At 67.5% G+C, this 25290-nt stretch overlaps 14 protein-coding genes across 14 annotated transcripts; 6 read left to right on the plus strand and 8 right to left on the minus strand.

Moving 5' to 3' along the window:
* Window positions 1-138: 138 nt before the first annotated feature.
* Window positions 139-1278, plus strand: MICPUN_103479 (predicted protein; the record flags this gene model as incomplete). Its single annotated transcript, XM_002508983.1, has 1 exon — window positions 139-1278. One exon carries the CDS (start codon window positions 139-141, stop codon window positions 1276-1278), a length of 1140 nt encoding a protein of 379 aa, XP_002509029.1.
* Window positions 1279-1311: 33 nt separating this feature from the next.
* MICPUN_106349 (predicted protein) lies at window positions 1312-2384 on the minus strand (the record flags this gene model as incomplete). The annotated part of the gene is made up of 1 exon (XM_002509219.1): window positions 1312-2384. The coding sequence occupies one exon, from the start codon at window positions 2382-2384 to the stop codon at window positions 1392-1394; it is 993 nt and encodes a 330-aa protein (XP_002509265.1). The 3' UTR covers window positions 1312-1391.
* A 68-nt stretch (window positions 2385-2452) lies between these two features.
* On the plus strand, window positions 2453-3478 carry MICPUN_52564 (predicted protein; the record flags this gene model as incomplete). Its single annotated transcript, XM_002508984.1, has 1 exon — window positions 2453-3478. Exon 1 carries the CDS (start codon window positions 2618-2620, stop codon window positions 3476-3478), a length of 861 nt encoding a protein of 286 aa, XP_002509030.1. The 5' UTR covers window positions 2453-2617.
* A 31-nt stretch (window positions 3479-3509) lies between these two features.
* On the minus strand, window positions 3510-5145 carry MICPUN_63124 (WRKY family transcription factor; the record flags this gene model as incomplete). The annotated part of the gene is made up of 2 exons (XM_002509220.1): window positions 3510-4506; window positions 4737-5145. The coding sequence occupies 2 exons, from the start codon at window positions 5143-5145 to the stop codon at window positions 3674-3676; spliced, it is 1242 nt and encodes a 413-aa protein (XP_002509266.1). The 3' UTR covers window positions 3510-3673.
* A 156-nt stretch (window positions 5146-5301) lies between these two features.
* On the plus strand, window positions 5302-6209 carry MICPUN_52561 (predicted protein). Its single transcript, XM_002508985.1, has 2 exons — window positions 5302-5426; window positions 5549-6209. The coding sequence occupies exon 2, from the start codon at window positions 5730-5732 to the stop codon at window positions 6108-6110; it is 381 nt and encodes a 126-aa protein (XP_002509031.1). The 5' UTR covers window positions 5302-5426; window positions 5549-5729; the 3' UTR covers window positions 6111-6209.
* A 2984-nt stretch (window positions 6210-9193) lies between these two features.
* Window positions 9194-9900, minus strand: MICPUN_113509 (rhodanese-like domain protein; the record flags this gene model as incomplete). The annotated part of the gene is made up of 2 exons (XM_002509221.1): window positions 9194-9523; window positions 9661-9900. 2 exons carry the CDS (start codon window positions 9898-9900, stop codon window positions 9194-9196), a joined length of 570 nt encoding a protein of 189 aa, XP_002509267.1.
* Window positions 9901-10128: 228 nt separating this feature from the next.
* MICPUN_63121 (PGAM phosphoglycerate mutase) lies at window positions 10129-11325 on the plus strand (the record flags this gene model as incomplete). Its single annotated transcript, XM_002508986.1, has 1 exon — window positions 10129-11325. One exon carries the CDS (start codon window positions 10129-10131, stop codon window positions 11323-11325), a length of 1197 nt encoding a protein of 398 aa, XP_002509032.1.
* Window positions 11326-11390: 65 nt separating this feature from the next.
* Window positions 11391-13448, minus strand: IFT81 (intraflagellar transport protein 81; the record flags this gene model as incomplete). The annotated part of the gene is made up of 1 exon (XM_002509222.1): window positions 11391-13448. One exon carries the CDS (start codon window positions 13446-13448, stop codon window positions 11391-11393), a length of 2058 nt encoding a protein of 685 aa, XP_002509268.1.
* Window positions 13449-13670: 222 nt separating this feature from the next.
* MICPUN_103473 (predicted protein) lies at window positions 13671-15212 on the minus strand (the record flags this gene model as incomplete). The annotated part of the gene is made up of 1 exon (XM_002509223.1): window positions 13671-15212. The coding sequence occupies one exon, from the start codon at window positions 15210-15212 to the stop codon at window positions 13671-13673; it is 1542 nt and encodes a 513-aa protein (XP_002509269.1).
* Window positions 15213-15313: 101 nt separating this feature from the next.
* MICPUN_63119 (predicted protein) lies at window positions 15314-16330 on the plus strand (the record flags this gene model as incomplete). The annotated part of the gene is made up of 1 exon (XM_002508987.1): window positions 15314-16330. One exon carries the CDS (start codon window positions 15314-15316, stop codon window positions 16328-16330), a length of 1017 nt encoding a protein of 338 aa, XP_002509033.1.
* Window positions 16331-16396: 66 nt separating this feature from the next.
* Window positions 16397-18348, minus strand: MICPUN_63118 (predicted protein; the record flags this gene model as incomplete). The annotated part of the gene is made up of 4 exons (XM_002509224.1): window positions 16397-16403; window positions 16438-16748; window positions 16825-16984; window positions 17060-18348. 4 exons carry the CDS (start codon window positions 18346-18348, stop codon window positions 16397-16399), a joined length of 1767 nt encoding a protein of 588 aa, XP_002509270.1.
* Window positions 18349-19630: 1282 nt separating this feature from the next.
* On the plus strand, window positions 19631-21145 carry MICPUN_98162 (ATP-binding cassette superfamily; the record flags this gene model as incomplete). Its single annotated transcript, XM_002508988.1, has 3 exons — window positions 19631-20142; window positions 20221-20570; window positions 20673-21145. The coding sequence occupies 3 exons, from the start codon at window positions 19631-19633 to the stop codon at window positions 21143-21145; spliced, it is 1335 nt and encodes a 444-aa protein (XP_002509034.1).
* A 147-nt stretch (window positions 21146-21292) lies between these two features.
* On the minus strand, window positions 21293-23362 carry MICPUN_63116 (predicted protein; the record flags this gene model as incomplete). The annotated part of the gene is made up of 1 exon (XM_002509225.1): window positions 21293-23362. One exon carries the CDS (start codon window positions 23360-23362, stop codon window positions 21293-21295), a length of 2070 nt encoding a protein of 689 aa, XP_002509271.1.
* Window positions 23363-23530: 168 nt separating this feature from the next.
* Window positions 23531-24646, minus strand: MICPUN_103469 (predicted protein; the record flags this gene model as incomplete). Its single annotated transcript, XM_002509226.1, has 1 exon — window positions 23531-24646. One exon carries the CDS (start codon window positions 24644-24646, stop codon window positions 23531-23533), a length of 1116 nt encoding a protein of 371 aa, XP_002509272.1.
* Window positions 24647-25290: the final 644 nt, after the last annotated feature.

The following is a 25290-nucleotide window of genomic DNA, read 5'->3' on the forward strand; positions in this document are numbered from 1 at the left end:
GGCCGACTCGCGTCGCCCGCGTCGCTCGCCAATCGTCGTGTCCTTTTCGTCTCGAAGGATCGTCGCGCGGTCCAACCGCCCGCGTCTCGTTCCCCCGGCTCCGTCCGGGTTCGCGCCGCGGCCGCCCCCGTCGCCGCGATGTCCACCCTCGGCGCCACCGCGCTTCAGTTCACCCCGCTCGACGCCCTGTGCGGAGGGATGATCCTCGGGGTGGCCGCGATCGCCAAATTGATGCTCACCGGGCGACTCCTGGGCGTGAGCGCGTCGGTGAAGCGACCCGCGCAGGGCGAGTTTTTCTCCTGGGACTTCGCCTTCCTCGGCGGCCTCCTCGCGGCGGGCGCGTTCCACGTCGCCACCGCGGGCCCGCTCCCGGCGGAACCCATGGTGGGCGTCGGGCGAGCTCTGCTCAGCGGCGCGCTCGTCGGCGCCGGATCCGCCATGGGCAACGGTTGCACGTCGGGTCACGGCATCTGCGGCAACGCGCGACTCAGCCCCAGATCCATGGCGTACACCGGCGTGTTCATGCTCGTCGGCTTCATCGCCGCCACCGCGTTCGACACCGCCGGCGCCCTGAACATCGCGCCCGTCTCCGCCGTCGCGGCCACGACCATCCCGCCGTTGTCCGCGCTGCAGACGTGGTTGGCGTTCGCGGTCGCGTCCGTCGGTGCGTTCGTCGGCCTCGGCGCGCTGGCCACATCGGGTAAGAACACTGCCTCGGCTCAAGGCGCGTACGCCGTCGACGAGCTCTCCGGCGGCCTCGTCAGCGGGGTCCAGTCGGAGCTCTGGCCGCCGTGGACCCCGGCGGTCGGACCCCGGAAAAAAATGGTCAACGTCGTCGCGGATGCGGTGGTGGGATTCGTCTTTGGCACCGGGCTCATCATCAGCGGCATGACCAGGCCGGTCAAGGTGGCGGGGTTCCTATCCGCGCTGCACCCGGCGTGGGATCCGAGCCTGGCGCTGGTGATGGGCGGCGCGCTCGCGCTGTGCGCGCCGGGATTTTACTTTGTTCAAAAGTACCAGAGGGCTCCGGTGTGTTCGCTCGAGTTTGGGTTTACCAGCAACTCCAAGCTGGACGCGCGGCTGATGGCGGGCGGGGCGCTGTTCGGCGCGGGTTGGGGACTCGCGGGGATCTGCCCCGGGCCGTCCATCGTGGCTCTCGCGATGGTCCCGTCCCCGTCCGTGGCGGCGTGGGTCGCCGGGATGGTCCTCGGCATGGTGGCGAACAAGAACCTGCTCAGCACCAGGCGGCAGTCCTCCATGTCCGCCGCCTCCTTGTGAGTCGCGCGCGTCAGTAAACGGCGCGACGGAAACTGAGTATACGCACCTGTTCAATTACAAGCAAGTCGACGTGTTTCATCGCATCCTAGCCAGCCAGGCGTCGTCGCCGTTCGTCACGATCGGTCCCACTCTCCGCACGCGCCGTGCTGAGCCTCGGCGATGGCCCACAGCCTCGCGCCCACGCCCGGGTCCCTCGCCGTCTCGCTCGCCTCCAGCCCCGCCACCGGACCGCTCTTGAAGCTCGACGACGTGCCGAAGTACCCCCCCGTTTCGTTCGCCACCTCCGGCGCGTTCGATCGGCACGCGAAGAGCACCGGCTCCGCTCCCTGCGCCCGCGTCTTTGTCAGCGCCCAGCGAAGCGGCGCCGCCAGCACAAACGCCGCGCCCGCGAACCTCCCGAGGTTGGTGTTGACCATCCCCGGGGACACGCAGTGCACGGCGATCCCGGCAAATTTGGGTGCCGACTTTACGCGCCTCGCGAGCTCGAACGTGAGCGCGGTTCCCGCCTGCTTCGCCGTGGCGTACCGCTTGAACGTGTCGAATTTCGTCACGTCGGCGATGGCGTTGAACATTCGAAGGTCGGACGCGCCGCTGCGCAGCTCCCCGGCGACCACGCCCTTGAGCTCGAGCTTGGACGTGACGTACACGTACCTCGCGCTGCCCGGGGCGTTGCCGTTGGCGGCCGCCGCGCGCGCCAGCGCGGGCATCATCAGCCTCGCCAGGTACGTGGGACCCAGCGTGTTGACCTGCCACGTTCGCTCTCTGCCCTGCTCCGCGACGCCGTACTCCTTGAACATGGCCCCGGCGTTGTTCACCAGGATGTCCACGAGCTCCTCCGGGCCGTTGAAGCCGTCCGCGAACTCCCGAACGGACGCCAGGCTGGCGAGGTCGAGCGTTCGGCACTCCACGTTGTCGTTGCCCGTCGATGCGATGATGTCCCGAGCCGCCGCGGCCGCCTTGGACCGAGACCTGCACGCGAGCACGACCCTCGCGCCGCCCCTCGCGAGGGCCCTCGCCACCTCTAAGCCGATTCCGCCGGGGCTCGCGCCGGTGACGACGCACGTCTTACCCGCCACGCTCGTTTCGTCCCCATCGGCTCGCCCCATGTGACAGTGCACGGCGAACGGGTTCGGCAACCTCGATAAAAGTCACCCGAGTTGATTGACAAAGAGGACGCGACGTTCGTTCACCGGTAGGTTCGGCCCGGTCTCCTTCGCGACGCACACTTCGTCGCGCAGTCGCGCACATCCGACGCGTCCTTCGCGTCGGCACCGTCCCTCTCGCGCATCGCGAGGAGGACAGCGCGGGACGCCGGGGAGGACGAGGAAGCTGACTCATCATGGGGGAGATCGAGGAGCTTCGAGACGATGGGGTCGAGTCGCCCTCGGAGCCCGCGTTCCGGATGCACAGGGTGTCCTCGCTGGACAGCCTGGCGGGCCTGGCGATCAAGTACGGCGTCACCATAATCGACATCCAGCGCGCGAACGGCGGGGCGCTCACCGACCAGACCATGTTCGCGCGTAGTACCGTGCGGATCCCCCGCGCGCACCTCGGTCCGGGCGCGCCCTTACCCGGCGGGGGAGGCGCGACGGGGCCGATGGAACCGTCGCCGGCGCAACGAGCGGCGATGACACCCGCGCTCGCCGCTCTCAGGGACCATTACGGCACGAACCCGAAGTCGGAGCTCGGATCGGAGGGACGCGCGGGCGGCGACGGGGACGCCGCGCGAAGGGCCTTCGGGTCATCGTCGTCGAGGAAGACGCTCTCGCGCGCGTCGAGCTCGAGCGGCGGCGAGATCGCCATGACGGACAGACCGTCGAGCGGACGCGCGAACAGCTCGGCTGGCCCGAGCGTCGCGGACAACGAGGAGCGCATGCGGGCGCTGGGGCTCGGCGGGAGCGGGTTTCAGCACGGCAGGAGTAAGCCGCTGATGTCGCCGCCGGCAAAGGCCAAGGCGTCTCAGTCGGGACCCGCGTCGTCGTCGTCGGGGTCGGGGTCGGTGATGGGTTTCTTCGATAAGATGAAGAGGCTGGCGAACACGCCCGCGATGGCGAGCTCCGCGGCGTCGGCGGGCGTGGGGATGAAGGCGGCCGCGGCGGTGGCCTCGCAGAGGATAGACACGGGGCTGAGGGAGATCGGCGGGCCGGGGCTTCGGAAATCGTCCAGCCTTCCGGCGGGAAGGAAAGGCAAGGGCGACTAACATCAGTAGGATAGATTAGCCTCGACGTCGATGTCCGTAATACGTGTCGTCTCGTCTTATTTAATATGGTACATGCGGCGCTCGGTGTCGCTCCGCGCGGCTAAGGGATGAATAAATAATAGCGGGGTTTGATGCAAATCAACCGCGGGTCTCTTCGTTCGTTCGTTCGTGCGTGCGTCGAAGAACGCGAGGCTTTCACTTGGGGGTGGTGATGTACGCGAGCGACTCCATGAGGGCGTTTCCCGCGGACCCGGGGGTCACGAGCGGCGACCTCGGCGTCTGCGACGCCCACCCCATCGCGGCCGCCTTCCTCAAACTGGTCCCATCCCTGCGCCTCGCGCTCAGCAGCCCGGGCACCTCCCCCGCCGCTCGCCCGTTCCCGATGGTCAGCAGCGGCGTCCCCGCATCCTCGATGGCCGCCGCCGCCTCGGCGTCGATGATGAGCGGCCTCGGGCGCTTGATCTTCTTCGCGCCCGTGGTGGACGCGAGGTCACCGTACCCGGCCCCGCCCACCGGGACGTGGTTACCCGGTTTGGACCGCACCGACTTGAGCTCCCCGTTGGCGCCCCTGTCCGACTCGCCGACGTTCTTCTTGGAACGGGGCGAGACGCGGGTGTTGCCCGTTCGGGCAGAGGCGGGAATCTCCATGTTGGTGAAGCCGCTGATGTTGGTGACGTCGCCGCTGATGTTGGTGACGTCGCCGCTGTCGACGCGGACGAGGGCGGCGGTGATGGAGGTGGGCGCGCCGCCGGAGATGAGGTCGGGTACCTGCACGGCGAGGCCGTTGCCAGATTTGCGCTTGTTTCGCGAGCTGGTCAGCTTCGCCGCCCTCTTGCGGCTTCCCGGGGAGAGCGAGCCGAGGGTCTCCATGGCGAGCGCCTCGGCGCGTTCCCAGAACCTCGGGGTCACGTTCTGCAGCTCCGAGCTGCGGTGGGACGAGGACTTCTTCGTCGTCTTCATCTTCATCGCCTTGGAGTTTGGCGAGAGGGGCGGCTTGGAGTTTTGGTCAACGCTCTTGCGCTTCTTGCCTGCGAACGCGTGGGGGGAACGGGTCGGGAGCGACGGTGAGTCGGATGCGCCGGTGTTTTCCGCGCGAGTCGATCGTCCATCGGGGGATATTGTCGAATCCTCGAACAAATCCCCGCGGGGAAGGGGACGAGCGCGCCGGGCGCCGGGTGTCCCCGCGTCCTTTCCCGCGGCCGCGGGGGTCGGGATTTAACATGCTCCGTCGGGCGCGACATGGAGGGGACGGACTCACCTCGGTTGGAGCCCGTGGGGGGCTCGTGGTTGTGGGTACCCTCGTACGCGATGGAACCGGGATCCTTGGGGTCGCCCTCGACGTGCTTGCGCGCGGGGCAGTTGGGCGCGGTGCATCGGTAGTAGGAGCGGGGGAACGCCGCGCCCTTGATGATCTTCTGCCCGTACTTGCGCCAGCGGTACCCGTCCTCGCTGGGAGGCATGGCCGGAGTGAAGGGGCGGTGAAGTGAAGGTGGAAACGCGTCGAACGCTAGCGCGATCGGCGGAGGAGGCTTCGAGAGGGCGTCGGGGGCGGTCGGCGCGCGAACTTTTGATCGTGCGCTGTGAGCCGGCGTCTCGTGGAGTGTCGACAATCGGAAAAGCGCGCGTCTCTCCGGTGCCCATTTCTCGGAAACGAACTCGTTGTCCATTTCTCGCCAGATCACCACATTTTTTTCCGGCGAGTCACAGACGGTCGTTTTTCCCCGAATGAGCACACGCGGGTGTCACGAAAAATCCGCACATCCACGCGAGACGTGCGTTGAGCTCAAACTGCCGCCCAAACTGCCAACCAGACACCCAGCGAGCGCCAACCAGACACCCAACCAGGCCGTCGCGTACGAGATGGCTCCCTCGGGAACCATGATAATCCAGGTCGTCCAGGCCACCGTGCCTCCCGGAGACACCGGGACCAAAAGGGCGTGCGTCAAGCGTAAGTGTGGCGATGCGCGAGCGCGAGCGACGTCCCGAGATTTACCCGTTACGTGCGGTCGCCTCCTTTTCTCCGCGCGACGACGACTGAGCACGATACCCCTCGCCTGACACGCACCGCAGTGGAGCTTCGCGACGGCCCGGAGGACAGGCAGAAGATGAAGACTAAGATGCAGGACGTCGACAAGGCCATGGTCCTGACCTTCAACGAGACCTTCGAGTTGTAAGTGCCCGACCCGATCGCTTGTTACGCGGAGACCGCGACGGGTGTCGGGCACCTCGTCGGCACCCGTGCCCTCCGTCGATGAAACCCAACCCGCGTCGATTCAACCCCCCGCACCGGCTGACCCAAACCCTGACGCGATCCCCCGAAACCCACCTCACACTCCGACAGCGACGTCAACGAGGAGTACGGCGGCGAGCTCAGGCTCCAGCTCTTCAAGCGCAAGTCCATCATGGGCGACAAAGCCGCCGTCGCCAACGCTGGGGTGTACGTCAAGAACATCGTCTCCTACATCAACACCAACGGGTCCATCGACAAGGAGTTCAAGCTTTTCAGCAAGGAAGGCCAGGCCTTGGGCGGGAACGTGCGGCTCAAGATCGACTTCGCGCCCTCCGACCCCGCCACGCCTCTGCCCGACGACGGCGGAGGTGCGATGAAGTCACACGCCCCCACCGAAGATGAGGCGGCGACGAGGCTTCAGGCGAGGTTCCGGGGGATGAAGACGAGGCGGGAGATGAACGAGAAGAAGAACAAGGGCGGCATGAAGGGCGCCGTGATCGCGGCGGCCGCGGTGGCGGTGGCGGGAGCCGGGGCGATGCTCGTGAGGAAGCGGGGCCAGAAGAAGAGGTGACAGTTAGCACTAGTCGTGCGACACTTTGATAGCGAACACACACGAACGGGTGCACTCTCGTCCTCCGCACGGACGCCCCCGCGCGGGCTCGTCGGGTGGTGTCATGACCGACAGCGGGGACGACGATGCGGCGGCTGCGGCTGCAGCGGAGAGGTTTGACCCCGACCCGCCCGGCATCCCATCCCCCGTCCCTTCCGTCATCATCCGTTGGAACGAGAGCGCCCCAGGAAGTCGCGCTGACGTTCCCCGCCCCCCGCGCTCCCCTTCCCGTCCCCTACCCGCGCTCAGGATGCTGGCCTCGGATCCCATCCCCGTCGCCGCGCTCGCCGAGCTCGCCCGGTGCCGCGGCCTGGGCTCCGACGCCGTCCGCGCCCGCGCGTGGCCCGCGCTCCTCGCGCTCGGCGTGGACCGCCCCGCCAACGGCGACGACGTCTACGAGCGACGCGCGAGCAGCCTCTCCCAAAAGGACGCCAACCAGGTGACGCTCGACGTGAACAGGTCGCACTGGATACGCGGAGACCCGGCGCTCTCGCCCCTCTCCCCGGTGTCGCAAACCACGAACCCGTCGGGGCAGGCGCGCGCCAAGCTCGCGAGACTCATCCAAGGCGTCGTCGGCTCCCACGCCGGCAGATCACACTACTACCAGGGCCTCCACGACGTGGCCGCGATACTCCAAACCGCGCTCGCTCCCACCACGGACCTCACGGGCGCGGCGATCGAGAGGCTCACGCTGGGGCACCTGCGCGACTGCGTCCAAGGCGGGTTGGGCGCCGTCATGGACACGCTGAGGCTGCTCCCGCACCTCATCGCCGTCGCCGACCCCGAACTCCACGCAGCGCTCTTTCCGCCTGCCAACAGGTCATCCTTCGGAGCCGCGAAGACAACGGGCGGCGATGTGGGGGGTGCCGACAACGCGGGGGGTGCCGACAACGCGGGGGGTGCCGACAACGCGGGGGGTGCCGACAACGCGGGGGGTACCGACGCGGGTACCGAGGGCGACTCGTTCGTCGTGCTGGGCGTCGCGGACCTGAGCGACATGGAGCACATCGTCGGGTGCCACTTCGCCGTGTCGTGGCTGCTCACCTGGTTCTCGCACGGGCTGGACGATTACGCGACGGCGGCCAGGCTCTTCGACCTCTTCCTCGCCTCGGACCCGCTCATGCCCCTGTACGTGGGCGCCGCCGCGGTCGTCAAGGACAGGGACGAGCTTCTGGCGATGGCGCGAGGGTCAAACCTCGGGTCAAATTCGGGGTCCAACCGGTTGGACGAGCGCGCCCCGATCATCGAGGGTTTGCTGCACATGCGGCTGCAGCGGCTTCCCGCGCTCACCGGCGCCGGTGTGTCTCGTGCCGACTCCATCGTCAACCCCGTGGACGGCGACGACGACGGCGACGGGCGAGCCAAACGCGCGAGGGTGACGGTCACGGTGGATGACGAAAACGCGAGGGTCCGCGTGGAAGTATCCGACGCCTCCATGTCGTCCGCCGCCCGTTTGTCGACGCCGGTGACTCACCGCTCACGCCCGGTGACTCACCACCAAACAGATGGATGGGGCGTGCACGCCGTCGTCCGCGCCGCGCTCGAGCTGCACGCTCGCATCCCGCCCGCGTCGCTGTACACCGTGCTCGGAGTCGTCCCCGACCCCGCGGGCGCCTTCGCTTCGTACCCGTATCCGTGGCTGAGAGACGCGGGGTTCAAAGTTCCGGACACTTTCTCGAAAACTTCTGGCGATTCGCGGGCCGGTTCGATGCGTACAGGGCCCACCGACGCGGGTCGCGCGGACGAGGGCGTGTTTCCCGCCGACGGGCGCGTGGTCGCGGCGTTTCCCTGCGGCCGTCGCTGGTACGCGGGCGACGTATCGCACGGCCGCCGGCACGGCTTCGGACGCCACGTAGACGCCACATCGAACGCCACGTCAGCAGACGCCACGTCGACAACAAACCCACCCCCGGGGTTCGAACGGTACGAAGGGGAGTGGAGGATGGGTCTACGACACGGCCTCGGGTGCGCCGTGTTCCCAGACGGCGCTCGGTACGCCGGGGAGTGGAGCGAGGGGTACATGGACGGGTGGGGCACGTACACGTGGCCGGCGCCGGGGGGCGCTTCGTACGTTGGGTCGTTTCGAGCGAACGAGCGAGCCGGTCTCGGGATCGTGACGCACGCGGATCGGAGGCGGGACGCGGGGGTTTGGCGCGCGGGGAGGATCGAGACGCCGATGACCGCCTCGTGCGGCGGGGGCGACGGCGGGGGCGGGGGCGAGGGCGAGAGTTCGACGTCGATGACGGCGACGATGCGCGCGGCGGCGGCGGCGGCGGCGGCGGCTTCGATCGACGCGGGCGCCGCGGCTTCGAGCGCCCGCGAGCTCGCCGACGCGATCATCAGCGGCGACGCCGGCCTCGCTGGACCGTTCCCGACTCCGCGGTGGGGCGGCGTCGCCGACTCGTGGCCGTGGCCGGAGACGCGAGCGATGGTCTGGCCGCCGCGTGAGGGAGCGGACGTTCCCGTTCATCGGGGTGGTGAGTCACCGGCGTCGCCCGCGCGAGCGACCCGTCCGACGGCGACGGCGACGCGACGCGCGCGGGCGGCGGCGGATGAGACGTTTCATTTCCGCGGGTTGGGTAACGATCGGGGTTGGACTCCGGCGAGGCTCGGCGCGAGGATTCGGCGCGGGGTGACGGACGGCGTGAGGGAGGCGAAGGGCGCGCTGGACGACTTGAGGGAGAGCGAGGGCGTGCGGCACGTGCGAGGGTTCATGGGTAGGCTCGGAATCGGTGGGCGCGGCGGCGGCGGCGGCGGCGGCGGCGGCGACGCTTCGAGTGACCCGCGGTGAGAAGAATGGCGAACCGACCGACGACGGCGCCTTCGTAGTTGGCGGCTAGCTCTGGCTCTAGCTGCTCATCTCAGTATCAGCTGGCTAGTAGTACTTCTGGCCCGCCTGCCTGGTGTCCACGCCGGAGACGAGCACGGAGAGGTCCTCGCCGATCTCCGGCCTCATCTTCCACTTCACCTTATCAGCCTGGGTCAGCGGGTAAGCCTTGAGGTAGGCGTCGATGCCACCGTCGATGACCTTGCACTGGGTGTATCCGCATTTTTCCACGATGGCAGCGGCAGCCTTCTCGGACCTGGTGGTCCCGTCGTCGCACGCGATCAGGATCCTGGACATGGTGTTGGGGAACTCCTGGCGGATCTGCGCGAGGAAGTTCGGGTTCATGTGGATCCGCCCGTCCTCGTCCATGGCGGCGAGCTGCGGGACGGTCGCGCGGAGGGGGGGTCAGAAGAACGCGTCGGTTTTTTTTTTGCGTTTTTCGCCGCCGGGAGGGACGCGTGAATCGGGAAGGCGGACCCCGGGCCGGGCGCGCGAGGGCACGCGAAGGTGCGCACCACGATATTCTTCCACGAGGATTTGTAGCCGGTCTCCCGCGCTTCGTCGGGGTCCCTGATGTCGACAAGCACGAAGCCGCGATCGAGGTGGTCCTTGACCTCGTTCACGCTTATTTTCACGACGGAGGCCCGGGTCGCGACGGACCCGCGAGTGGCGCGGGTGAGCTTAGCGGCGCGACCGCGCATGCGGGGCGCGACGGCGGTCTTGAAAGTCACGAATGACGCACTCATGGCGGCCATGTTGTCCGTGCTGTGTGGCGCGAAAGTGGAGTGGGGAGGTCATCCGGGTGGAATAATCCGCTGGATAATCGGGAGGCCCACATTGATCGAGAGGCCGCCACCGTGATGCGTGTTCTCAAGCGAACGTGATTGGCGTTAGAAGAGTATTATCCATTTGTCTTAACAACGTAACTGATTCGCTGTGTGCGTTTCTAATTTACCGTTCGGGACTTCGCGGCCACGGCTCGCATGGGGAAAAGATATTTCAAGATGCTCGCACAACGGGCGCAACGCGGGGACCTCGGCGCCGGTGCAATGGACTCCGCCGGTGCGGACACCGACCGCGTGTCCTCTGGATCCCTCGCCACGACCGCCGCCCGCGTCGTCGTGGTCGTCGCCGGCGCGTGCGCCGTGGCGGGCGGCGGCTATCTCGCGCATCGCGCGTGGAACAGTCACAGGCGCAGGGTCGCCGAGGAGGGCGGCGGGAGGAAGGTCGTCTACCTCATCAGGCACGGTCAGTCCACTTTCAACGCCGCGTACGAGCAGACGGGCGTGGACCCCATGCTCTTCGACGCGCCCCTGAGCGCGCTGGGGGTGAGGCAGGTGGCGGAGCTCGGCCGCTCTCTCCGCGCCAGCGCCGACGGTTCCGTGTACAACGACGACGACGACGGCGGCGGCGACGACGGGAGCGGCGAGAGCGGCGGGGGAAACGGACGCGCGCACGACAGGTTCAATCCCATGCCCCAGGTGGTGTTGACGTCCCCGCTGACGCGCGCGCTGCAGACGGCGACGGGCGCGTTCGAGGGGCTGGGGATCAAGGTGGAGGTTCTCCCCGACCTGCGCGAGCGGCTGACCGAATCGTGTGACGTGGGAAGGCCCACGGACGAGCTCCGGCGCGACTTTCCCAACGTGGACTTCTCCGCGCTGCTCGTTCATTCGCGCGGCACGCCCGCGTCCACGCCCACGCGGGAACGATTGGCGGCGGCGGCGGCGGACACAGCTGGCGTCGGCACAGCTGGCGTCGACGTCAACGCCCCGGGGATACAAACGGCGTCGCTGAAAGAAGCCGCCGCGGCGGACGAACTCGAACGCGAGGCCGAACGCGCGCGGATGCGGGACGGGATCTGGTGGTACGTCGACCCGGACACGGACCACAGTGCGGTAACCCCGGAGGCGTGCAGGCGCGATTTCGCGACGTACGGTTACGTCGAGCCCGAACACGCGGCGAAGGCTCGGGCGGCGCGGGTGCTTCGCGCGATTCGTCAAAGGCCCGAGCGGTGCGTCGCGCTGGTGGGTCACGCGGATCTGTTCAACCTGCTCGCGGCGAGGATAGACCCGCGCGGGGAGGAGCTGTGGCTGGAGAACTGCGGGGTGGCGTCGTACGCTGTGGCGCCGCTGGCGGTGCCGTTCAGATCGCCGTCCGCCAAGGGTAGCGCCGCGGCGTGAATGGAGAAGGATTGACGGCTTTTATGATAGTCTATGTTCGAGGACGGAGGAGCGCCGTTCGCGCGTCACATGCTGAGGACGTTCGCGCCCCCGTACGTCGTCGTCTGCCCGAGCGACTCACCCGCCATGTCCCGCCTCGTGACCCTCAGCTTGACGTCCAAGATCCGGTAGAGATCCTTGAGCGCCTCCACAGCCTCGACCCCTTGCGAGAAGTTATTCCTAACCTCCTCCGTCCTCTCATTCAGACGCTTCGTTTCGTTGTCCGTCTCGTCCACCGCCGCCCGGTACATCGCGTCGTAGCGCCGCGCGTCGCCGCCCGTCGCCCGCTTGGCGTGCGCCTCCACCAGCGCCGATTCGATGTTCATGCGATGATACTTGGTCTCGTCTCCGAGAACCTGCGCTCGAAGTTGGTTAACCTCCGACTCGAGCGCGTCGCGCTTCTTCTGGTGCTTCGCAGCCTCGACGTCGTACCTCTTCTTCGCGTCCGCGTGCTTGCTCTCGAGGGCACCGAAGTGTTGCCGGAGGTCCCTCAGCTCCTTGATCTTCGGTTGCAGCGCCCCTTTCCGTTCCTTAATCTTCCGGGTAATCTCCGCGACGAAGGCGTTGATCTCCTCCAGCGCTGCGCCCTTAGCCGCGTCGACGTCGCCCTTCGCCTTGGACACCTGCTCCAGCGTCTCCTGCGCCTGCGCGAACCCGGCGACGCCCGCCCTGCGCTCCTCCTCGGCGACGTCTCCCATCACCCCGCGCGCGTCCTCCTCCAAGATGGCCTCGGTGCGCGCGAGCACCGCCGCCTCCATGTTGAGCTCGTCCAGCTCGCGCTTGAGCGACTTGTACTTGGCCAGCTTCGCCTTGACCGACTCGAACCTGGCCTTCATCTCGTCCGGATCGGTCGCCGCTCGGCCGCCCGGCGCGTCCCCCGGCGCGGAGCCGTCGCCCTCCTGGCGCGCGGACGCGGACTCGTACTCGCCCACCACCTGGTTACGCCGCTGCGCCAGCCTGTCTCTTTTGGCTACGGCGCTCGCGCGTTTAGCCGCGATCGTCTTGGCCACCTGCGCCTGCTGGCGGAGCTGGACGTCATCGTCCCGTTTAGCCATAGCCTCCGACAGTTCGTCCTCGAGCTCGCGCACCTCCGCGGAGAGTTTGTTAACCTCAGACGTCTGCGTCGCGATGTCCGAGTCGGTGCGCACGTCCGAGGTTAAAATCTCCCGCACAGCCGCGAGCCTCGCGCGTTTCTTCGCCAGATCCGCCGGAAGCTTCTCCTCCACCAGCTGCTTCCGCGCGTTGACCTCGTCGGCGAGCTGTTGCAGCAGCGCGGCGGGGGACCCAGACGCCAGGGACGTTCTGAGCTCCCTGATCCTAGTCGCGGCGCGATTGCGGCGGCGATCGGCGAGATCGCGTCGCTCCGTCTGATCCCTCGTCTGCCTCGCGAGCTCGTGTTCCTGCTCCTGCTCCTCCCTCAGGGACTGCGCGAGGGCGACGAGCTCGTCCAGCTCGCGCGGGTCCGTGACGCGTTGCGCCACTTTCCCCTTCGTGACGTCGATTCGGCGCCGCACCTGTTCGCGCTCTCGCTCCAGATCCGCGATTTGCGACTTTAGCTTGACGGGATCTTTCGCCTCCCGCCGCGCCTGCTCGCACTCCTTGTGCGCCTCCACGAACGCCCTCTGCAGCTCGTGGGTGTTGTTCATCAGGTCCTGGATCTCGGGGTCCATGGCGTACTCGCCAGGCACCGCGTAATCAGCCATGAAGTGGCCGACGTAGGCGCGCTTCTCGCATCGATCGCGGTTGTCGAGCACCCACTTCAGCGCGGGGAGCACGACGTCGTGGTCGCCCAGCTGCCACGCCTTGCGCTGAGCGGACTCGTCGCCGCTCTCGGGCCTGTACTTGACGTGCCTCAAAAACTCCAACAGCTTCGCGGTGGTGCGCTCGCCCTCCTCGGCGAGCGTGCCGCCCGTGGCCGACCCTTGGAAGGCGCCCGGCGGGCTCAGCTTGGAGAAGACATCGACCGCGAGCCTTCGCGTCTCCTCGCCGCCGAGCTCGCCGAGCCGAGGGCCGGTGAGGTGGTGGAGCTCAAAGGGCGGCTCCTTGAGAAGCGCGACGAGGTGCGCGACGTCCGACCCGAGCATCTGCGCTGTCCCGGAGGTGCGGTCAACACTGAGGAACGGGGAACGGGTATTTCAAATCTGGGTTCGCAGCTTTTGTCATCGTTTCCACCGCGACGAAATCAAAATGGGTCTACGTTAGATAGACTAAAATCTTACGCATTACTCAACACAAGTCGCAACTGAAAAGTCATATTACGACGTGTTCAATTTGATCAGAAATAAATTAGCCACTGATTTTGATTCTCACATCAACACGCATCCCCTCTTCACCCTCTCCGCCACGCGCTCCTTGATGACGTCCCCCAAGCCGCGCACGTCCACCGCGTCGTGCTTCCGCTCGTGCGCTGGCCTCAGGTACGGCCCACCAGGGACCCGCCCCGTCCGTTCCAGCTCTGACCCCGGGTCCAAGCCGAAATCCACTCGCGCCTTGTACGCGTTGGACACGACGGCGCTCGCCAGCTTACGATCGGACGCGCGCCTGTGCCTCGCCGCAGCCTTGAGCGCTCTCAACGCGAGCTTGACCTCGCGCTCCGACGCGACATCCCCAACCGGGTTGGACTCCCCACCAATCGACGTTTCTCGCGTGGCCAGCGCGGTTCGCAAGTCATCCTCCGCCCCTCGGAACTGGCACAGCTGCGTCCTCGCCTTACCCCGCAGGTAATACCCAGCGCGCGTGCGACGCATCAACAGCGCGGCGTCGCACGCGGACACGCACGCGCGCGCCGACGCGGCGTCCACGCGCGCGGGCACCCACGCGTCCCTCCGCTTCCCGTCCTTCCCGACGATTCGTTCCGTCGCTATGTACCCGCCGCGAGCGAGGCGAAGGTGGCACCGAGCGACGTCCAGCAGACGCGACGCGAGCTCGTCGCACACCGCGTCGCGATCCCGCGCGGCCGCGGCCGCCGCCTCCCGTCGCGTTCGTCGTCGCGCGTCGTCGTCCTCGTCGGCGTCTTCGTTCGTCGCGTCGAACGCCGCATCCGTCGCAGCCGACGGGTCGTACCCGAAGAGGCGAGAAAACGGCACGCCAACCTCCTCGTCGTCCTCCCCGTTGTTCGCCTCGTCGAACATCACGTCGCACACGCCCTCCTCCTCCTCGACGTACGCCACCATCCCGGCCCTGGACGAGCCGTTGGCGCTCGTCACCCTGACGCGCGTCCCGACCGTCGGCGGCGCGGCGGAGGATGCGGCGGAGGATGCGGCTCCGGTCGCCGAGGAGTTAATCCTCATGGTTTGCGCATCCCCACCACCACCACCCGTCGGGGTCGGGTACCCCGGCACGTTCCACCCTCCCTCCGTCGCCGGGAGGGCGTGGGCGGGCAGGGTGGACGCGAGCATCGCGCACGCCTCGACGTACTCCGCGGCCGCCGCGGCGTCGTCGCCGGCCCTGAACCTGGAGGCGCCCCTCGCGCGCGCGTCCGCGGCAAACGCGCGGGCTCGCGCGTCGGGATCCTCGTCGGCCATCCCCGGGGTGGATCGATCGACGCACGGGCCGAAGGTGGCGGGGTCCAGGCCGTCGTCCTCGCCGCCGTCCTCCCACACCACGCTCACGCTCCGACGCTCGCCGCTCTCCATTGACTCCGGGTCCAGCGTCGCCGTTCGTTCCGCGTCGCTCACCATCGCCTCCCGTCGGTCGTCGCCGTCGGACGGGGGCGGCCATCGGAGCCTGGCCCAGTGCGGGCCCTCGCCGGGCGCCGGGATCGGGTCCCCGCCGGGGGACACGGCCTCCGCCGCGGTCATCACCGGACGGATCCTCTCGCCGACGACGGGCAGCCACGTCGACGTCATCGCCCAGCCCCGGCGCACACCCACCACCACCGCCGCTGCACCGAAAATATGACGAAAACGACGGGCGGCGGCGGATTCTCGTCGAGGTCGAATCACTTTCGATGGCGGACCGCGACGATGAGGTGGACGCGTTCGATGCCATGATGGGCATCGACGCCGACGAGTTCGCGACGCTCCTCGACGATGCCGAAGACTCATCGGACGGCGGGCAAGACGCGGACGACGCGCCCAAGCTGCACCGCGGCGGGGTCCCGGTGCTGGACCTGCCGGACGTCACCCCGTCCGAGTTTCGCAGGCGCTTCCTCGCGACGAGGTCGCCGGTCGTCCTTCGCGACGTGCGCCGCGAGTGCGCCCCGGCGCACCTCGGGTGCCGACATTTTCGCGAGCGGTACGGGGACGTCGTGGTGCCGCTCGATATCACGGATACGAACCGGCGCGACGTGCGGTTGGCGGATTTCCTCGACGCCGTCGCCTCCACGTCGGGAAGCGGCGGCGACGAGGGTGCCGACGATCTCCGTTCCCGATACCTCCGGAACCTCCAGATGCACGAGCATTTCCCGGCTGAGGCTGCGCAGCTGTCGCTCCCGAGATGCTTCGGCGAGAACATGCTGAGCGACGAGGGGAAGGTGCCGAGGTGTCCGGAGAACTGGCGTCGATGGTTCGAGCTGTTCGTGTGCCACCCGCGGTGCGCGGGCTTCCCGTTTCTTCACAAGGACACGTGCCACGTGCACGCCGCGAGCTTCCAGCTCGAGGGGCGAAAGCGTTTCACGCTCTTCCACCCCGACGATTCGCCCTTCCTCTACCCCACCGGCAACACCGGGTGCCGCTCGCGGATAGACCCGGAGGCATTCGGGTCAGGCGGGACGAGCAGTGAGATCTTAGGACGGTTTCCCGCGCTGGCGAGCGCGAGGCGAATCGTCTGCGACGTGGGCGCCGGCGAGATCTTGTTCGTCCCCGCGGATTGGTGGCACACCGCTCGCGCGATTGGAACGTGCGCGAGCGTCAGCGTGGCGGCGAGTTTCGTGGACGCGCAGGGTTTGGAGGCGTTCCTGGACGCGTACGGGGAGTTCGAGGCGATGCGATCGCTCGTCGAGCACGGCGCCGGCGTCATCACGTGAGCGTCGATTGATTATTGATTTTGAACACTTTTAGCGTTTAGAAGGGGAGGAGCGCCTTGACAAACTTCAGCCCCTTTGCCGCGGCGAAAACGGCCTTGACCGCCCACATGGCCCCTACCCTCACCGGGTACAGCGCGGTCCACGCGTAGGAAAACGCGTTCACCACCAGGACCGCCTCCACCGGCTTCGGGCCCATGCCGAAGTGCCAGCCGATGAACGCAATTGTAATCCCGACGCCGGCGACGAGCCCCGCGATCAGGTCGTCCATTTTCCCGATCATGGGCACCCAGTCAGGGACCAGGTCGAGGGGGAGCTGGCGGTAAGCCATCGCGACCATGAATAACATCGTCCCGAAGCTGATCATGATCCTGGCGGACGCCCACTTGAGCGGATTGTAAATCTCGTACTCCTCCAGGCCCTGCGGTCGACGAGGGTCAGTCGCGATAATTGCGCATGGCGAATTTACTCGCGCGAGGTTGGTGGAGCGCACGTACCGTGTAGGTGAGCCACATCGGAGGCATGGTTGCGATGAACGCCATGAGCGCCGCTTGCTTCATGCTAACGGTTGCGGCCCTTTTGAGCGCATTCTTAGCGCGGTTGACGACCATCTCGAAGGGTGACGCGCGGTGGTTGCTGACGGTTTTGGCGCCAATTCTTCGGCGGGTTCGAGAAACTTTCAGCGATCGTTTCCTTCAAAAACGCTAACTTACCAGTTCTACCAGTACTCACTCTTGGCCGACGCCGTTGGGGTTCATCTTCCTCGGCGCGCCGCTCCTGTTCTTCCCCCCGCGCCTCCTACCGCGATTGTACGGCTTGTAACGATTCCTGCCCCGGTCCCTCGACGCGTCGCGATCCCTGGACCTGGACCTGGACCTGGACCTGGACCTTGACCTTGACCTGGACCTGGTCCGCCTGGACCGAGCGCCGTCGCGGCTCGGCGAGAGCGTCCTCGACCTCGACCTCGACGCGCTCAGGCCCCGCCGCCGCTCGCCAGCGCCCGTTCCGGCACCCGCGTCCCCGTTCCCCGCCTCCCCCTCCCCGGGTGCCGACTTTTCGTCCCCGTCCCCATCGCCAATTTGTTCGCCCCCGCCGACGATGCGTTTGGAGATTTGCGCCGCGCGTTTAGCGGCCATCTCCGCGGCTCTCTGCGCGTTGAGGTTGGCCTGGAGCATCGCCGCCTTGGCGAGCCGCTCGCGGTGCGCGCGCGCCGCGACTTCGGCCGGCGACTCTGCCAGCTGTGCCGCCGTCGGCCGATGGTGCCCGGGTCCTCCGTCGGCGGGTCCTCCGGGGTGTGTAGAGTTGGACGAGTTAACAGCCGTCTTGCGCACCGAGTTGCACGCCTCGACGCGCAGGACGCGGCCGTCCAGGGGCATGCCGTTCAGACCCAGCGCCTTTTTCGCCTGCTCCGGCGTCGCCATCTCCACGAATCCAAACTGCTTGCCGTGCGCGATTCGAGCGCCTCGAACCTCGCCGCAGTGCGAGAAGAGCTGCGCGAGTTGCGTGGTGGTGACGTTGTGCGTGAGGTTACCGACGTGCACCTGGGTGCTGACGGACGCGGCTTCTTCGGGGTTGAGCTCGGGGGTTTGCGCGGGCGACGGCACGTCGGTCGGCGCGGCGCCACTCTGCGGGACCGCCCCGGGGACCACCCCGGGCACCGGGACGGCGCTCGGCCTCATTATAGTCCCGCTGAAGAAGACCGGGTAGGGCGAGCCCGCGATCGGGGCGCCGTTCAGCTCGACGGAGACGCTGTAGTCGCCTCGGCCGTCCACCGTGTACCCGCACGTGTACGTGCCGTCGCCGTTGTCGACGACGCGCGTCGGGATCGCGTCGCCGCCGGTGGCGTGCAGGCCGACGCGGAGCACCGAGATCTGCACGTTCGCTCCCCCGGCCCTGATCCGCGCGCCGTCTCCGTCCGCGGAGGTGATGGTGAACTGCGCCTCGACGCCGGCCGCGCCGCCGCCGAGGCCCGGGCCCGTGGCGCTGCACTTCATCGCGAACGGCGCGGGCTGTTCCGACATGGCGATACACCCGCGTCGAGCCGCGAACGCGAGTGCGCTAGGGTATGAATCGGGCATTGAAGCGACGGCCAACACGTCAGCTCGCAGCGCCGAACAGGCGGGATGGATAATTCGAAGCTTCTCAGAAGCGATGGCGCGCGAGGACGACGCCGAGGAGGAGGCGGAGGAGGCGCGCGAGCGCCGACTCGCCGCTAAGGATGGCGCCGGGGTCAGGGTGCGCTGGAGGATCACGCTCCTCGCGGCGATGCACCTCGCGACCCTGTGGTTGGCGTGCATGGGCAGGGGCGAGACGCGCGCCAGCTCGTGGCATCCGCCCCTCGCCCCTGAAGACCTTCGGCGCGCTCTCGTCGACGCGTACACCCCGTCCGCGGGTCTGCTGGACCTCGCGGTGCTGACGCTGGCACGTCTCGGGTACCTCGCCGCCCTCGTCTCCCTCGCGGGGACCTCGGACGCACGCCGCGCGGCGCTCGGGGCGACGAAGATCGGCGTCTGCGTCGCGCTCTGCGCGCTGTTAACAGCGAAAGGGGTCGCGCACCTGCCGGACTTGACCGACTCGTCCCGCGACCAGACCGTGTTCTGGTCCGCGTGGCTCATCGCCTTCTGCGCGGTGGACGCGGAGATGCGCCTGTGCGACGACGCCCTCGCCCGCGCGGACGAACGCGCGTCGTCGTCGTCGTCCGCGTCGAGGCGTCATCGATCGTCGTCAACCGCAGGCGAAGTGGACACATACGGCGCGGACACGGCGCCGCTGCTGGGCAGGACACAGCTGGACTCCGACGACGACGACGTCGACGAGGAGGACGGCAACGCGCGGGGCGACGGGAGAGCGAAAAAGACAAAGTCCGGGACGTTCTGGGCGCTCCTGCGTTTGTCCTATCCGGACCTGCTGCTGCTCTCCGTGGCGTTTTTGTTCCTCGTGCTGTACGCCGTCGCCGCGGCTTCCATCCCGCACTACACCGGCGAGCTGGTGGACGCCGTGGCGATCGACAGGGACGAGTCCGCGTTCAAGCGATACAGCCTCACGTTGCTCGTCGCCGCGCTCGCCAGCGGGGTCTTTGCTGGACTCCGCGGTAGCGTGTTCACGGTGCAGATGGCGCGGCTGAACAGCAGGCTGAGACGACGACTGTTCGACACGATCTTAGCCCAGGACGTGGGTTTCTTCGACAAGAACAAGACCGGGGACCTGTCGTCCAGGCTCAACAACGACTGCAGCACGGTGAGCAACGCGCTGAGCCTCAACATAAACATCCTGCTCCGGAACAGCGTCAACGTGCTGGGCGTGATGTGCTTCATGCTGGCGCTCTCGTGGCCGCTCACGGCGGTGACCCTCGCGTCCGTGCCGCCCACGATCGCGATATCCAAAATCTACGGCAACTACTTCAAGAAGATCTCTAAACGCACGCAAAAAGCCCTCGCGGAGGCGACGGAGGTTGCGGAGGAGTCCCTCGGCGGCGTCCGGACCATCCGCGCCTTCGCCGGGGAGCCGTTCGCGTCGGCTGACTTTTCCGCAAAGCTCGGCGAGTTTTGCCGCCAAAACTCCATCGAGGCGAGGTACGTCATCGGCTACACGTTCCTGTACACGTTTTTGCCCATGGTCATCACCGTGCTGGTGCTGTGGTACGGCGGCATGCTGGTGCTGCACGGGAGCCTCAACCCCGGCGCGTTGGTGTCCTTCATGCTGTATCAGCAGCAACTCACGAGCTGCTTCGGCGCCATCGGAGACGTCTTCACGTCCATCACGACGGCGCTCGGAGCCGCGGACAAGGTGTTCGAGCTCATCGACACCGAGCCCGGGTTCGAGACGTGGCCTCCCGGTCCCGGCGGTGATAGACTCGTCGGGCGCAACGGGGAGATTCGGGTGGTCAAGCCGAGGCTGGCGCCGGCGACGTGCGACGGTCACCTCGCGCTCGTGAACGTCAATTTCTCCTACCCCGCTCGGCCGGAGCGCCAGGTGCTGTTCGGGTTCAACCTCGACGTGAAACCCGGGGAGACGGTCGCGCTCGTGGGCCCGAGCGGCGGGGGTAAGAGCTCGGTGATCAACCTCATCGAGCGGTTCTACGTCCCGAGCGACGGCGCGGTCACTTTGGACGGCTTCGACCTCGGGGATCTGTGCCCGCGGTGGTTGAAGCGACGCGTGTCACTCGTCGCGCAGGAGCCCACTCTGTTCAACCGCACGCTGCGCAGGAACATCGTCTTCGGGCTGGAGAAGACCAGGGGGGACGGTAGGACGGACGACGAGTATCCGTACGCGGGTTACGAATCCGAGCGGTTCAGTCTCCTCGACGACGGCGAGGACGAACCCTCGATGGACGAGGTGACTCGAGCCGCCGTCGCCGCCAACGCGCACGCGTTCATCTCTCAGCTACCTCACGCGTACGAGGAGACGGTGGGCGAGCGCGGAAGCACGCTGAGCGGCGGGCAGAAGCAGAGGGTCGCCATCGCGAGGGCGCTGGTTCGCAAGCCCAAGGTGCTGCTCCTGGATGAGGCGACGAGCGCGTTGGACGCGGAGAGCGAAGCCATCGTCCAAGACGCGCTCGGCGCTCTCATGGCGTCGTACACCGTCGTCGTCATCGCGCACAGGCTGAGCACCATACAGAACGCGACGAGGATCTGCGTCATCGAGAAGGGGGTGGTGCGCGAGGTTGGGACGCACGACGAGCTGCTGCGGAGGAAAGGGGCCTACGCCGGGCTGGTGAGGCACCAGCTCTCGGCGATGAGCGCGTCGTCGGCTTCTCTCCTGGGGCTCGAAGACGAAACCGCGGCTTCAACCCCAACCGTGGGTTCCTTCGGCGGGTGAACGGTAGCCCCGATGTGTAGAAGGGTTCCTTTGGCGGTGGTCGGTAGCCCCCGTGTATAGCACTTTAACGCGCGAGACTTTGGCGTACGTTTACTTCGCCCAACTTAAACGCGCGACTGCAGCTGCATAAACGCCCCTATGTGATCGCTATTCGCCGTCGGGCGCGTCCTTCGCCGCCGCCCTCCTCCGCGCCTCCGCCGCCTCCCTCCGCGTCGCGCGTCGTCGCTCCGTCGTCGTCCCCTTCTCCGCTTTCTCCGCTTTGTCCAACGTCGTCCGCTTTGTCTGGGCCTTGATGGCGGATCTGATGGCGAACGCGGGGGTCCGCGGCTTGGCCGGCGGCGGGTGCATCCGTTCCGTGAGCTCGATGAACTCCGCCGCCTTCTCGTCGTACTCGGCGACGGTGATGCCAACCTTCTCGCAGAACCTCGACTTGCTCATGTGCACCGCCGTGACCAGCAAAACGTTCCAACCCGCTCGCTCCTTGAAATAACACCTCGGCATGATCGTCCCGCCGAGCGAGTTGGTGCACATCTTCAGCGCCCGAAACGCGCACACGTCCGGGTGCGTCTCGCGTATGTAATCCACCGTCGGTCGCATCTTGCGCTCCACCGAGTACCCCAACAGCATCGGCACCTTGGCGAGCACCGCAACCGCGAGCTCGCGCGGGCCGCCGTCGCCGAGCGTCCGGCGCTGCGTGTCGTCCGCCGGAAGCGTCGCGAAGACGTTCTCGATGAAATTCATCGACTCTAAGATGTTATCCGTCGAGAGCGAGAGCACGCCGTGGGGATGCGACGCTAGCATCGCCGTGAGATCCTCTCGCGAGCACCCCACGGTTTCGAGGAAAAACGTAAATCGCGCTCGAATGTTGTCGTTGGCGACGGTCCACAGGTTTGGAAAGCAGGCGATGACCTCCCTCGCGCCGTCTTCGCCGAGGCCCAGCTCGTGCACCAACAGACGATGCTTCGGCGCCATGTTCTCCTCCACCGAGAGCCCCACCACCTGCGGCGTGGCGGCGATCACGCGCCTGCACTCCTCCTCGGTCAGCGCGCACGTCGAGCGTAAAAACTCGAAGCAACCCGCGATCTTCTCGGGGGAATAATCGAGGATCTTCGGGAACCTGCCGATGGCGAAAGACACCTGATCCGCGGACATGCCAACCTCCTCGCGCAGGCACTTGAGCGCCTTGCGCGCCATGTTCTCCGGGTTCTCGAAGTGCCTGTACAGGACGTGCGACTGCGACGGGGGGAAGTTGCGAATAGCCGCCGCCGCCGCAGTCGAGCCCATGCCGCACTCCAACGCCAGAAACTCCACCCTCGGCTTGATCTGCGTCTCCAAATCGAGCCACAGCATGTCACCCACGTTCCCCGGGCGTAAACCCGCGTGTTCGACGAGGTACTCAAACTTGGGCCTGAGGGCGTCCTTGACGCTCTGCCCGAGCATCTTCGGATCTCGTCTAACGCACTCCTTGGCCGCCGCCGTCGTCATGCCGACGCCGCCCAGCGGTATGGGCCCCGTCAGGAACTGTACAACGGAGCGCACGTCGTCGTCCGCGTCGAGGGCGAGGACGCCGGGAAAGGCGCGGACGATCGCCGCGAGGTCCGCGGGTGCGCATCCCAGTTCGTTCACGAGGACCTCGAGGTTTCTCGCGATCCTCCGCTCGGGCCCCTCCGCCGCTCGGACCCCCGCGGACCCCTTCGCCTCGCGCTCCAGCGCGCGGTACGTCTCCGCGTCGTCTCTCAGGTGCTTCGCCACGGCACTAGGGTTCTGATCCGTGGACATGGCCACGAGCGCCACCAGCGAAGCCATGCGACGCGCGGGGTCGGCCCCGTCGTCGTCGTCGTCGTCACCGTCGGACTCCGGGACTGATTTCGTGTCCGAGTCCGAGCTGCTCCCGCTGCTGCTCGACGCCGCGGGCGTCGATGCGGCGGACGACGAGCCGGTCGCTTTCGCCCGTCTACCCCTCCTTCGCGATGGTTCCTGGGCGTCGTCCTCCAGCGCCGCCAACGCGTGTGGAGCGCGTCGGCGCCCGCCGTTGAAGAATTGCCCCTCCATGTTTCGGAACCGCGCCGGGGTTCCCTGGTGGGTCCTCCCGCTGCACGATGCGGCAGAGCATGACCCCGCGCTCGCGCCGGCGGGCCTCGGCGAGAGGGCGAGCCTCGAAAAGGGCGCCGCCAACACGGCGACGACGCCGGTCGAGGCCCAGCTGTCGACCAGCATCGCGCCCCAAACTGGATAGGGCACTGGAAAGTTTCAGCAGTTGCCGTGGGGCGTGTACCAGTGGTGTACTTGTAAACGTGAACGGCATGTAATTGTGAACGCCGACGGGGTCTTTGAAGACCATCCCATCGAGCTAATAAGATTAAACACCTCAACGTCGCGCCGCGGTCACAGCACGAACCTCTGGATCGCCTCCGCCACGCCGTCCTCGTCGTTCGTCGCCGCCAGCGTCTCCCTCGCCGCCGCCTTGACCTTTGCCCCCGCGTTACCCATGGCGACGCCGCGGCCCACCAGCCTCAACATCCCGAGGTCGTTCTCGCCGTCCCCCACGGCGACGACCCTCGACACGTCCACGTCGAGGTGCGTCAGCAGCGTCCGCACCCCCCTCGCCTTGTCGTTGCCGAGCGGGAGGATCTCGAGCATGTTGGGCACCGCCTGCGTCACCTCGGCCCGAGACCCGAACAGCGCCTCCCATCGCGGCCGAGCGTCGTCGATCTCCTCCGCCGTCTCCGCCATCAACAGGAGCTTCTGCACGCCGCTCGCGGTGGCGTTCCCGCCGAACGCGGCGTTCGCGGCGTGAACCAGCTGATCGACGTCGTCCCAGGCCACCGATTTGGGCTCGTGGTACAACGAGCTGAGCTCATCGAGCAGCGGATGCGACGCGAGGGTGGCGCACTCGTCGCCGCAAAAAGCCGTCAGCGCAACCTTCGTCGACAGACCCTGCCCGTACACGAGCCCGAACGCCTCGCGCACCACGTCGTGTGGCATCTCAGCCTTGTAGATGGGATCGCCCTCGCGACCGTACACGTCCAGTCCCTGGATGAACACGCCCGGGGACTTTCTGGAGACGACGCCGTCGTCGCCGTCGAGGCCCGCGGTGGCGGCGGCGCGAATAGCCGCCGGCCTCGCCTTACCCGTGGCGATAAAAACGACGACTCCCGCGGCGGCGCACTCCCTCAGCGCCTCCGCCGTCCTCGGGGTGATGACGCACTCGCGGTTGAGCAGGGTGCCGTCGAGGTCGAGGACGAGGCAATCCGCCTTGCGCGAGCCCGACCCGCCGGCGCCGGCGCCGTACGCGTTGGCGGACCTCGCGACAGTCGCGACGGTCGGGTCGCTCGAACGCGGTTCCGAGGACCCGGGTTCGATTCCCCGCGCGTCCGAACTCTCGCCCTTCCCGCCAGGCCTTCTCGCGCCGCTCAGGCTTGAGCCCACCAGCCCGGCTCGCTTTTCGGTACCGTCCAAATCCGAGAGCAAACCCAAGAGCTCGTCCTCGACGCGCGACATCTCAGCCGCCTCAACGTCGCCCGTCTCGTGATCGAACCCGCACAGGTGCAGCAGCCCGTGCACCAGCAGAACCCTGCACTCGTCGAGCAACCCGTGACCGACCTCCTGCGCCTGTCGTCGCGCGGTGTCGATCGAGATGACGCAGTCGCCGAGCACGACGACGTCGCCGAAGGAATCCGCGGGAAACGAGAGGACATCCGTGGCGGAGTCCTTTCCCCGCCACTCCTTATTCAGGGCCCGTATGTGCCCGTCGTCGCACAGCGCCACGGAGAGCTCGCAGTAGGACACCGTGGATGCCGCGCCCACACCCGAACCGTCGCCGTCCGTCCCGGAGGCACCGCGCAGTAAAACCCCGCGGGGAAGGGCGGAACCGCTCGGCGGGTCGACGAGCGCGCGAATCAAAGTCTCGGCGTCCGCCCGGAGCGCGTCGGCGAGGTCCTCCGCGCTCGTGTCGGGCACGCCCGTCTCCACTTTCCCGCCGTCCTCGACGACGAGCACGTCCACCTCGACGGCGGGGACGCCGTCGCCGCCCGCGCCCACCAGGAAGGGCACGTTCGCCGGATCCCACTCGTCTTCGTCCTCGTCGTAATCTTCGTCTTCGTCCATCGTCGACGCGCCGTCGTCCTCGGCGGGTGGCTCGTCCT

Source organism: Micromonas commoda, chromosome 12 (genome assembly GCF_000090985.2).
Source record: "Micromonas commoda chromosome 12, complete sequence".
Taxonomy (NCBI): domain Eukaryota; kingdom Viridiplantae; phylum Chlorophyta; class Mamiellophyceae; order Mamiellales; family Mamiellaceae; genus Micromonas; species Micromonas commoda.

What these genes read in the sequence shown, in the direction of transcription:
- MICPUN_52561 (XM_002508985.1), top strand. Translation starts at nt 5,730, where the DNA reads ATGAAACCCAACCCGCGTCGATTCAACCCCCCGCACCGGCTGACCCAA.